The sequence below is a fragment of the Seriola dumerili genome, unplaced genomic scaffold, assembly GCF_002260705.1.
Source record: "Seriola dumerili isolate Sdu_G_001 unplaced genomic scaffold, Sdu_1.0 BDQW01000003.1, whole genome shotgun sequence".
Classification (NCBI taxonomy): domain Eukaryota; kingdom Metazoa; phylum Chordata; class Actinopteri; order Carangiformes; family Carangidae; genus Seriola; species Seriola dumerili.
This window is the reverse complement of record NW_019174258.1, coordinates 4,919,297-4,932,422: the sequence shown is the minus strand read 5'-3', so window position 1 is coordinate 4,932,422 and position 13,126 is coordinate 4,919,297. Positions and strand designations below refer to the sequence as shown.

Below are 13,126 nucleotides of genomic sequence, written 5' to 3'. Positions count from 1 at the left end.
CTTTCACTAAAGAGAGTTAAAGAAGGTATGAAACACATGTCACACCGCTGAGACTACAGCGGTGCACTACATTGCAAATAGATACACACACACAATGAGCTACATAAACATACATGTGCAAACATACAGGGATGTACACAGGTCCGTATACACAGCAGAGTCATCCTTTATGGCATTTTATATGCGCAGAATAGATTATCATTCATTTTGATTTCACACACCCACACACATTCACATGGTTAGTAAAACATCACACTGGCCAACAGTGTATGTGTGTGTCTTTGTAAGTTAATGAAGGCATGAGAGCACATATCATCCATGCTGGGTTAATAATGCTAAGTGTCTGATGTTCACAGTGATTGGAAGGATTATGGATGTAGTAATTATACGGTATGTGCAAGAATAGATTGTGTTACAGAGAGTGAGACTGCAACAGAGGGACAGACAGAGAATGGTTTCGAGGCAGTGACAAATATAGACACTGTAAGAGAGGAGGGTGGGTTGGCAGGAATAAAAAGACAGAGTTCAGGAGTCAGGGTGAAATGAGGGATAAATCCCCTCACAATATTAAGTTGTGAGAGTTAAGTTGATGATATAATTCAAAGTTTTGTTTTATAAATCTGAATTATCATCTGTTTATTTATCACGTGTTTATCTTTCAGGTCTTGGTGTGTACTCCACTCATGTCTTGCTGCTGAGTGCGTGCACTTCAGTGGGCTGCACCAACAGTTCACAGGTTACAATGGTGACCTCTCAGCTTCCTCCTGGGCCACTACAAGCACCAAATCTTACCCTGCTGGACTCACGGACTATTCTGGTGGAGTAAGTACAGTGCATACTTACATACTCGCACTCAGCTTTCATCAGTAGATAATTGTATCAGGTTCATACAGAGTGGTTAGACACACTTTCATATACAAACAGTACTTTCACTTAGTGAGAGACACAACGCATAGTAGTTTATACTGTCTCATTGCTCCACACAGATTCATTTTCATCTGCTGCTAGTTTTTGTCTCTACAGTGGACGTTTAAGTCAAATGCTGTATATACATCATAATTAATGTGTCTGTCTGTTTCCATTGGACTTTGTCGCATTTTGCATTTATTGATACACAAACTTTTCCAACCCAGTCAAGAATAAAAAACATTTTTGCAAAATCTCTGAAAATGCACATAAAAACAGGTGGATGGAAATGCACCCACCTCTGCGGTTTTTATATCGAAGTATTTACTCACAAATGAGAAAGATAAAGTAAATTTTTCAATTTTTCACAATCACTGAAAAGGACAGGGAAAAATAAAAATAATCCCAAGCATATTATAGCTTTTCATTTGTATTTCATATGTTGTGTCCTTATAAAATACAAAGAGAGAGAGAGAGAGAGAGAGAGAGAGAGAGACGGGTCGACAGAGAAAATGTGACCTTCTGCATAATATTTTCCTGCACTTGACCTTTCACCTGTAGAGGGTGGGGACAGAGGAGGACAGATCTCTGCACTCTTTCTATCAGATTCATGTGCAAACGTCCCTGTGTTTGTGTGTGTGTGAGTCTGTGTGTGTATGTAAGAGTCAATCTGCGTGAAAGCCATTAGTGTCCCGACTGTCACTTACAGTGGGACTCACCACAGTAGGGCACAGTGCCACTCATACACGCACACACACATGCACACATATACACAGGCATATCCACACACTTGAACAACGGACAGGGTGAGTCAGAGGATGGAGAAGGAGTAAATTGAAGGCACCCAGTATGTTAGGGGGAAATTATTGTTTGGTTAAGATGTGATGATCTTGGTAATGCTTGGATCGTCTTGGATCAGCAGAGTGCATCTACACTGTACACACACAGAGTACATATGTGCATATGTGAGTGTATTGATAGAGAAAAAGCATCAAACTATTGTCCATTCATGATTATTTTTCCTTCATAAATTTATTCAGAGTAATTTAAAAAAGGAAGTAAATAATACCACATGTTGAATTAATAATATATGTCTGATTGAGGTGCACATTTATTCATCAGTAGGAATGTTATGCCTCTAAAACAACAACAAAGTCACAGAGTAATACTAACAATTTGAAGTGGATGCAGTGGTGAGATGTAGTTAACCATTAAACAGAAATACACAGGTGGAAGAAAACAAATGTTTTATAACATAAACAAGTAAAATAGCAGCTTTATTGGAATAGCTTACATTTTTCCAGTGTCAGTTGTGTTTCTATGGAGCCACAAAACATTTGATTTTTGTTGTTTTTTGGAAATTGAAACATGTAAAATATTTTTCGCAAAGTCTTAATTTGTACATAATGCAAGTTAAAATCATCTCAATCAAGATAAGACTTGATGACCATAACGTCAGAGGATTCACCACATAGTACAAAAACCTGGTAAACCTCAAAACCAGAAAGACCAGGTTGCATTTCACTAAAATATACAAAAAGAAAAAATGGTCAGATTCTGGAACAAAGTTCTATAACTGGGACACTGGTATTTATTGATGATTTTGCTACTGAGGACGCAGCAGGCTGCATGTGGTGGTATACATGAACATTCTCTGTGCTCAGATTCAGCTGAATGCATAAAAACTCATTTGATGACTTTTCATCATTCAGTGGGATAGTGAGCCTAACCTCCAGCCAAAGCAACCAAAGAGTTTTTCAGAGTGAAGAGGTGGAATATCCTCGACTGGCTGAGTCAATCACCTGATCTCAGTCTGACTGAGCTGCATTCCTCTTGCTGAAGACCAGACTAAAGACAGAGAGATGCCACAACAAGCACGAGCTGAAGGAGTCTGCAGTGAAGGCCTTGGAGATACAAAGTGCCTGCTGATGTCTGTGGGTCGACTTCAGGCAGTCACTGACCACAAAATATAAATATAATATGGTGATTTTGTTTCACTTCATGTCACTCCAGTTATTTTTGAAACCGTAAAAATTGGGCACTATGTTTAAAGGCCTTTATCTTCCACACAGTTTTTTCTATATTGATGTAAACCTACTCAAATTAAAACTGAGACTTGGCACTATTTAAATTTCAAACTGAATGTGCTGAAGCTCAGAGCTAGAAGAACAAAAATGTGTGACTGTCCAAATACTTTCAGTCTGGACTGTATACATTTACCAGGTGTGGGAAGGCTGCATATTGCCTTGTTAGCACATTGGTAATAGGCGGAGGTTGAGAGATCATACTTGGTCAATACCTCTCTATTTTGTCTGTGAGAAAAGCTGTGAAAGACGGAAAGATGGAGGGAGAACAACTGTGAGAAAATGTTAAGACAGTTGGACCAGAGAGAGGAGGAGAGAAAGATGTGTGAGTTTTAAAGGAAAGAATGGAGGGTAATGTAAGAAATGTTTAAAAAGAAAGTGTGTGTGTGTGTGTGTGTGTGTGTGTGTGTGTGTGTGTGTGTGTGTGTGTGTGTGTGTGTGTGTGTGTGTGTGTGTGTGTTAAAGAGCGAGAGACTGTGAGAAAGGTTGTGATGGGCTGCAGTATCTGAACAAAACAATATCAGCAGATTTATTCCCTGCCCTCACACAAGCAGACTCAGCTGTGAAGGTACCACAGTATCAGACATGTGCGCCGTCACTGGGACGTATGGCATGTTCAGGACAGCTGCAGAATTCACTCTACCTGGCTAAACTACAACAGTCAAATGAAATTATTTTACTGACATTTTTTCTCTGATTTAATTCAATATTCAATACCTTAATGTATAATAATGTGCTGTTAACAATTACTTGATGGCAGTGATGCTGTTTTTTTGAGTGTGCAATGTAGAGAATGTCAGGAAAGATGGAGACGGAAGGTGCAGGAGACAGGTTGACACTTCATAGATGGTGATTTGATTTGAACCCACTGCATCTCAAGAGCATGGTTTTAAATTTAACATGCTGAAAAAGCAGCCGTCTGTTTCACACTAATTTCATAACACACTTTTAAACCAGTGGTATTCTAAAACCATTACTGCAGTGAATTATGATACAGATTATTACAACTCCCCTTTGATTTAGTTTTTCAAAAGTGGACATACATCACACTGCCAATCGACAGCATATAAATCTTATCATAAATGTGATAGATTAGCCACAGTGGCTAATTGTGTGCTAACACACACTCATCAGTCATTCAAAAGCTGGCTTTTAATGGGAGGAACCAAGAAAGGAATCCATCACTTTTTAAAATGGCCTCCCCCTGCTACCATGCCAGGAGGGTTGGGTTACTCTCTGGGATTTGTAAGAATTGCGGGACTATTTTGCTAATTTATTTATGAATTATTTATGTGGTGTGTTATTCCCAAAATTTTGGGATTAATAAATTATCAGATTCTTTGGATTTTGTATGAAGTCAACAGTGTACACCTCTGTTTCAAAACTTTGTTACAGCACTGTGTTTTACAAAGTTATCATGAAATGAAATAAATATTCGAATTTCCTTATAATGTTTGTACTTTTTACACTAAATTATTTTGTCAGAGCTTAAATTTTCCTCCAACAATGTCAACAGGCACAAATCATGCAGCTTTTAAAAGGACAGAGGATACAGCTTGTTCATAAAGACATGTTCAGCAGCTCCTGTGATCCTAGGATAAATTAGAAAAAAGAATTGTATACTATTATACTATGTATACTACTATCAGCCAAAATTTTTTGATCTGAATTTTGCCAGTTCTTTCTTTCTTACATTTTGTAATGAATACTCTGCATGCTCCTTGTCCTCTCCCTCTCTCTCTCAGTCGGGGATGACCTTCCTGTTCTAAATATAGAAAAGGAGACACCTCTGTCTCACAAAGGAAACTGTGTGTGCAGCATACCTGTGTGTGTGTGTTGTGTGTAAGACACCTTAGCTCAGTATTGTGTTTCCATGTACTTGCAGATGGGAACACAATGATAGTCACACACACACACGTAAGCACACACTCACATGCAGATACATAAACTCTGCAACAATCTTATTTTAATCCTTGAGTTGTATTGATACTAGGTACTGTGCCTTTAATATGTACACACAATTTAGAAATAATACAATATTAAAGTGCTGCGTAACAAACAGTAAGTTGATGTGAGCAACCAATGAAATTCAAGCAGTCCTGGTAACATCTTGATATATTTTTAACAATAGCCATCCTTATTCAGAAGGGATGACTGCTTTTTTTCAACATTAGTCATCTTTACAGTCCAACATTTTAACTACACTAGCCATGTGTATCACTTTAGTTTAATAGTTTCACAGTTTTCAACAACAATGGAGGTCTATATTAGAGGGCTGTAAGTGTATCAGGCTGTAGTTAAACAGGAAAATTTGTTTGTAGATAAATTTGTAGTTTTGATCTCTTCAGAAGAATGTTGTTACTAGAAAGATGGAATCAACCTTATTTTTAATCTAAAGGTTAACAGGACACTACACTTATATGATAAGCACAGTGGAATAAAAAGTAAAACGTTTCCCTCTGAAATGCAGTAAAAATGTCTCACAAAAAGGTTTCACACACTGGAATATTAAAGTAATGATCTGGTAGTAAATGTACAGTATGTTGTTGCCTCCTTCTCTGCTGACTCCTCTCTGCATCTCCAGGTGGTCACAGCCCTCTCAGGTCAATGGTGTTTTGGAGTTCTATTCCATCTTCCTGTCACGTGATGGTGCACAGCCTCTGCTTGCCTATAACAGCTCTGAACTTTTTGAAGACCACACGCTTCGCAACCTAACCCCTGGAACAACTTACACCATCACACTGGCTGTAAGTGCCTTCCTCTACCCTGTAAATCATCTTTCTGATTTGCATCATACATTCATCCATACATTCGTGTGTGTGTGTGTGTGTGTGTGTGTGTGTGTGTGTGTGTGTGTGTGTGTGTGTGTGTGTGTGTGTGTGTGTCAGGCCTGCACCGGTGGTGGGTGTACCTTAAGCCCTCCCAGCCATGCTCAGACTGAGGAGAGCACCCCAGAGAATGTTCCTGCACCGCTGGTCACCCCTTTGTCCCCATATGCACTCAATGTCAGCTGGACACCTCCTGACACTCCAAATGGTGAGAGGACATACACTTACTCTGGCACATACCCACAAACCAAAAACATTCAAATATACATTTACGTTTATCAACAGCAACATTTAGAATAATAATAATTTTATCAAAATACACACAAACAAACACAACCTTACAGTCATCCTCATGACAATGTTTTTTTTTTTTTTTAAATATATATATATTTTTAATGGCATGTTCTCAGCAGGAAGGGATTGGAAACTTATGAGAGATGAAACATGTAGAGAAACATTAACAAGAATCATGATCAGGAAGTGAATTCAAGGTGTCAGTATCTACTGTAACCCAGTCCATCACAGAACACACTGATATAAAGATCTGGACATGGTTCAGGTATCCCCTACATATGACTATGAAACAGGAGAACATTTCCCTTTGTACGAGGGGAACCAGATGGGTCAGCAAGAGATAGAGATGAAACAGTTAGAGAAAAGGAAAAGAGGAAAACAGAAAGAGACACAGAAAGGAGAGGGCAAAACAACTCAGAGAGACTGGGGAAAGAGTCTGTCTCTTTCCCCAGTCTCTCTGAGTTGTTTTGCAGGGTGAGAGAACGTACAGTCTGAGAGCGGGACAAACGGAGGCGAGCAGTGAGAGGGGAGTGCTTCACCAAGCTCCTTTAAGTGGATGAAAAGTGCTCCCTTTTGACTGAATAGAGAACTGCAGGCTGGAAGTACATAGAGTGACTGTCTCTATTCTTCCTATCTCCATCTAGTTTACTGGCAGCCAATTAAAATTCATTGCAAAGAGCTGGGCCAAAGTATATTTCATGTATGTTGGATATGAATTTGGAATCCGGCAATTGACTTGGAGCTGTCTAGATATAAAAAAAAAAAAAAGTTATTTGTGCATAACTGTTTTATGTGGGCAGATGTCTTAAGGTGAAGAGATTCAAAGTTGTCGACGGAAGAATTTCCTGCACAATACAATTTTGAATACCAGTGGATGAATTAATAAATAAAATACTAACATGAATTATCAAGGACTGTATTAACAAATGCTACATCTTATGAAACCAAATGAATTGAGTGATGAAAAACCATCTGAGGATTTCCCACCCCATTTCACTCTAACATACAACGCACTGCCACATATTATCAAATGTTACTGCCATGCTCGTTAAAGTATGTGTAATTCCATAATGCATGTGTGTGTGTAATGTGAATAGTGTGTGTTTTACGCTTAATGCCACATGAGTGCATTTCGCACCATAAACCCTGTGATGTGTGTGCATATTAGCCTGGATAAATTACTTAAAGCTTTTCTCATCTGATGACAGAAATTTATAACAAGGGAGACACTTAATCATGATTACCCGATTATCTCATGCTTAAAAAGCTTTAATTTTTACTTAAAAAGGGAGAAGGGCTCAGGATTTTTTTTTTTCATTTACCCTTTTTTCATAAATGGACAGCAACAATGACGATGACGATGGTGATGGGTTCCAGAGGACTGAGATTCTGTGTTATTTTCTCTCTCTCTCGTCCTCTCTCTCTCTCTCTTGCCCCCCTTCTCCCCAATTCCGCAGGGATTTGTGGGGGATAATCCTCTCGGGGATTAGGTCGGGGCAACACGCAGACAAAGAGGGGAAATAAGCCTGTTATGCATTCGCTGCTTCATTTCCCAACCTGTCTTTATTACAACCTATACTGATATGGGCTTATTCACACACACACACACACACACACACACACACACACACACACACACACACGCACACACACACACACGCACACGCACACACACACACACACACAAGCACACACAGACATCCACACACATATACACACACATACACTCTCACACGCATGTGATTGGCCACATTAAGAGCTTCCCAGATGTAGTTGGCGTCTGGGGTTTTTGTGTCTTCATTTCCCTGATAGGTGTGTATATCTGTATTGAGCAATAATAAAACCCACACATGATTAAAGCAGAATAGACTCTTAGCTCTTAGCACTGATCTTTTGAGCCCCCTGTATGCATTTTTATTAAGGAAAAGCACATTTGGCACCGTACTGTTTCATTTTTTTATTAGGTGGATGTAATGTAATGTAATTATTGTGCCTGTGTGTGTGCGTGTGTGTGTATGGACAAGTGTGAGTTTTTCCCATCTTAGTGTGTGTGTATCTTTGTATGTATGTGTGGAGTGTCCCTGTGTGTGGAGGAGTTTGCGGAGCACACCTATTTGCAACCACATTGTGTGTGTGTGTGTGTGTGTGTATGTGTGTGTGTGTGTGTGTGTGTGTGTGTGTGTGTGTGTGTGTGCGTGCGTGCGTGCGTGCGTGCGTGCATGCATGTATTCACACTGGTACTACTGTCCTCCTGAGGGCCTTTATCTTTATAACGCCTACGGTTACATTTGTTGTTTCAGTGCTGTTTTCATCATTGGATCACACTAGGACACATTGACTGGCAGGTCTGGAGCCCCTAAATCAGTTTTCATTTGCATTGTAATCCAGTGACCCAGACAGCATCCCAGCAAAGCAAAGCTCACTTTGTGATTGGGATTCCTCATAGTCTTGAAACTGTCTTACAGTGTATGAGTGACCAATGCAATGAAGTGGACAGTTTTTTCAGTGATATAGAAATGTTTTGTTTTGTAGTTAGGATTTAGAGTTGAGGTTATGATATTGTGCTTTGAATGTTACACAAGTGGATTGGTGCAGGGAATGAATTTAACACATTTGTTATGTTTACATGTGAAGAGAATTATGTGCTGTACAAAGTTTCTCATATACAGTTAACACTGAAACTTGTTTGGAGGGACTCAGGTAAGCTCCTCTCATTAATAGCTGGGTTAACATGTCATAATCGGATGTGTTCTTTTGACAGGCATTATAACCAGCTATGGTCTCTGGCTGGATGGAGTCCTCATTTTAAACTCCAGTTCTTCCCAGAGGTTCTTTGTGATGGAGGGACTCTCTCCATGGAGCCGGCATGTACTCAGGTTGCAGGCCTGTACTGCACAGGGCTGCGGCAAAGGACCAATGGTCAGTGAATCGCTTATTAGTCAACACAGTAATTAATGTATTATAATAAAATAATCTCCAAGATCCTTTGTGATATACAAAAACACAGGTATACATGTGGGAATGCAGAGTGTATATGTGTTGCACGTGCATGTGTGTCTGTGTGCGTGTGTGTCACTGGGCATCATAAAGGTGATCGATTCTCTTGGCTCAATAACGAGCGCTGGCGTGACGACACTGACATTTGGTAGGAAATGCCACTCCATCTCAACGACATCTCTGACGACAGGCCATATTTTGGGGCATTTTTCCAATACGGACGCCATATTTAGTCAAAGACCGCAAGATCAGCTGACGCAGCAGAACAAGAGGAGAGAAAGGTGGGAAGGGGAGGGGGGAAGAACAGGATGAAGAAGAGAAGAGGAAGAGATGGCAGGATGGAAGGGAAAAGGAGAAGGACGGAGTTAGGGAAGGAGAGAGTTTAAGGATAAAAGTGAAAAAGTGAGATGAGGATAGAGTAAATGGTCAGAGCAAAGCAAGAGATGAGGTGGAAAGTGGGGATGCAAAGGGCAGTAGAGGAGAGGGTAACAGGAAAGTGATACTGGAGGAAATGAGACCGAAGAAGAGAGCAAGGCGATGGTGGAAAGAGAGAAAGAGGACACTGAGTGGATTGAAAAATTAGAAAAATGTGGCAGGAGAGAGAGGGGGGGGGGGGAATAAAAGGATAAAAGAAAGAGGATAGAAAACCAGATGCAGAGGTAATACTGGCCAGATGTGTTGAGTGGTTTCATTCAAAACTAAAACTTGTTGGAGTATTACATTATAACACTATGAGTAATTGACTCAGTGATATAAAACATGCAACATGTCTGTTCCTGTGTGCATTTTAACGCAAGTGAGCTTGTGTGTCTTCTCTTTTTTTTCTTTAAATCAGATTGAGGTGCGTACATTAGAGATGGCCCCTGAAGGGCCTATACTGCTGGAACTGACCAATCAGAGCTCTCGATCACTACGAGCCCGCTGGACAGCCCCTCCTAGACCAAATGGGAACCTCAGCTATACATTATACTACAAAAGCATAGGTAACACATACAGTCATGCACACACAAATACAGACACCACATAAACATTGTATAAAATGATCAGTGAATGTAATACAGCAGTCACTGTTGCTTTCCTCTGAGCACAATTAATATTATTACCAGTTTTAAGACCGACAAGTGGATTATCTGATGAATTTTGTTTCAGATATGAGTAGAACAATAACATGGATAAAGATATACACACACATACGAACAGACTCCTCACTGACTGAGGACTGAAAACTGACAACTGAAAGTCAGGCATGAAATGTGGAAGTCAAAGAAGGAGTAATCAAACCAGAGTGATATAGAGAAGACAAGGTTTTTTGATATTGCCACTGACTTGAGAGGGAAGATGATATAGGAGTCTAGAGCAAAACAGTGGTATGAAGATGGGAGGAAGAACAAAGGAAAGTAGCGGTGAAGCCATAGTATACAGAGAAAGCAGAGATGAGAAGCTCATATTTACATAGATGTATTAGAAAAAATTGCAGGTAAAAACAACATAAGACACAAAGAGCAACAAAACATTGGAGGGGACCAACAAAACAGAAGAGGAGAACTGGACATGGAAAGAAAAGGAAGATGAGAAACAGCAGAAAACACTCCTTTAACTTACACATATTCACCAAGTCTCTCTTTCTCTCCCTCTCTCCCTCTCTCTCTCTCTCTCTGTCACACACACACACACAGAGTCAGAGACTTTGATCTGTACCTCACAGAGGAACAGACAGATTAAAATGAGTGGAGAGAAGGATAGAAGAGGTGTGGAAGAAAGAGAGAGGTGGTGCTTTGCTCTAGTTACGCATAACCCCTTGTTTCTTTGATACACACTGTCTTCATTAGTTCACACAGAACTGATATGTGTTTGGGCACGTGTGTGTGTGTGTCCAACTAAATATATTGGATAGGCTTACATAGTGTAATTTTCTGATCCTTTTTCTTTGACTATCCTTGCATAACCTCAATATGGAGGCCTCTCTCTTTTGATCACTCTCAGTTAATCTCAGTCAGTATTCCTCTCTCTTGAACTCTTTTATCTTTTATGAATCGCTTTTCTGCCATCACTGTGATGACTCTAATAAATAAATGTGCCATGAAAATAATCTGTGTAAGACATCACTGTCTACCTCCTCGCTAGATATATAGAGCTTTCTTGGCCTAAGACCTTACATGTCTGTCTTTGTGTGACTCTCTGTCTCTTAGATGGTGATGTTGTGTTAGATGGAAGTACAGCAGCCGGCAGCTGGTTGTCTGTGACTGACCTACAGCCTTACACCAACTACAGCTTCTGGATCAGAGGGTGTAACACACAGGGATGTGTTGAGAGCCTGCCACTCAATGTTACTACACCCCCAGCAGGTACACACACCCACAACAAACAGTAAAGATTTTTCCTCCCACCACCAGAGTACGTGCTACAAGCTTGATTTTCACTGGAAATGCACATAGCCATCATATAAATCTATATGTCCTGATCAGATACATACATATATGTTATATGCTAAAGAGACTCATCACCCTCATAAATATTAAAAATGAGGGGTTGCATTAATGTGCAAATGCATGGTATAATTTTGATATTTATTCAGAAACTGATGTAAGTAATTATCATATTGACATCCAAGCAAGTGTTACATTTGTCAAGTCAGGTGTAGGAAGGTTCATTTTGAGCTTTGGGTGCAGACATGACCTGTCAAATGTGTATTGTACAGCCAACATGACATGAAGTATTTTTCAAGTTATTTTATCAATTTATGTATTAATTATTGTAATTAATCTGTTTGAAGGGCTGTGAACTGGGTGTAAAACCATGGGTAGTGTTTTTGCACTGGCTACTAATTTAATTAAGTAACTACTAACAGTGTGGAAACAATCACACACATAGAAAATTTACCTCTGCATCTCTACTGAATGACTAAAACATGACAGTCACATGGACAGGGATAGGAGTTTCCTTCCTTAGAGGAAAATTGAGTATGATAGTATATATTTGTAGCCTCCATTGGAAGAAGGCACTTTTGTCCACCTCTAACTTGTGTATGCTTTAAATTAAATGACCATAATTGTAGCCTTTTTTTTTTTTTTACATTTTTATCTCACTCAGATTTTAAATACTTTTCTTGTGACTAGAAAGGTTAATTTTTATAGCTTGATTTGCAAAAGAAAAAAACAATTATTCAGTACATAGACACGCACGGATCATTGACTTCACCTAATGGTCTGAACACATATATCTGATTTTACACAGCCTTTCCCTGTCTTTCTGTGTGTGTGTGTGTGTGTGTGTGTGTGTGTGTGTGTGTGTGTGTGCGTGCGTGCGTGCGTGCGTGCGTGCGCTATGCGTGCGTGCGCTATGCGTGCATGTAATCGTGTAGAAGGCTGATTCTGCATACTGATAAATGTCAACGCTGATCAGAGCAGATAATGGTAACCAGGCAGTAACAAAACACACACACACCTATAAACACCACACATTTTACCACTTTAGCTAAGGTTAACAAAAGTGTTGAATACATACATATGGACACAAACCACACCCATGTCTTAGTCAGAGAACAACAAAAGACAGACTTCGGAAAGTTCTACTGTTCAAGTTCAAAACAAAGGCATAAGAAAGTATAAATTTTAAATACCAGACGTTTCCTCTCTTTCTATCTCTCTTTCTACCTCTGTGCCTCTGGCATCTCTTTAGACTTCTTTAAGGCAAACTGTCTTGATGCGTCCTTGTTCTATGAAAGAACAGAGAGAAGATAGCCGAGCAAGAGACAGAAGAGCAGAGGAGGAGGAGAGCAGAGAGAGAGAAGTGAACATAAAAGTGCATAGTTTAAAACGATTAGTGACACCTCTGATATTGTACCTGCTAACACAGCATGAGAGAGACACAGGCTCACCAACAGTGTGTGTCTTTGTGATGTATGTGTTTTGTGTGTGTGTGTGTGTGTGCGTGTGTGTGTGTGTGTCAGAGAAGCAGAAATCAACGTGTTTCAAGAATTACACACACATGAATGCTTTGTCTCTGAAACACACACAC

At 39.7% G+C, this 13,126-nt stretch overlaps 1 protein-coding gene across 1 annotated transcript in view; it reads left to right on the top strand.

The window, feature by feature from the left end:
- ush2a (usherin) overlaps positions 1–13,126 on the top strand; it is a 204,912-nt gene that overhangs the window by 94,064 nt on the left and 97,722 nt on the right. The window contains exons 41-46 of the mRNA XM_022741757.1: positions 663–822; positions 5,575–5,737; positions 5,879–6,026; positions 8,874–9,031; positions 9,945–10,092; positions 11,299–11,454. Coding sequence (XP_022597478.1) covers positions 663–822; positions 5,575–5,737; positions 5,879–6,026; positions 8,874–9,031; positions 9,945–10,092; positions 11,299–11,454 — 933 coding nt within the window. The remainder of the gene's footprint in view (positions 1–662; positions 823–5,574; positions 5,738–5,878; positions 6,027–8,873; positions 9,032–9,944; positions 10,093–11,298; positions 11,455–13,126) is intronic.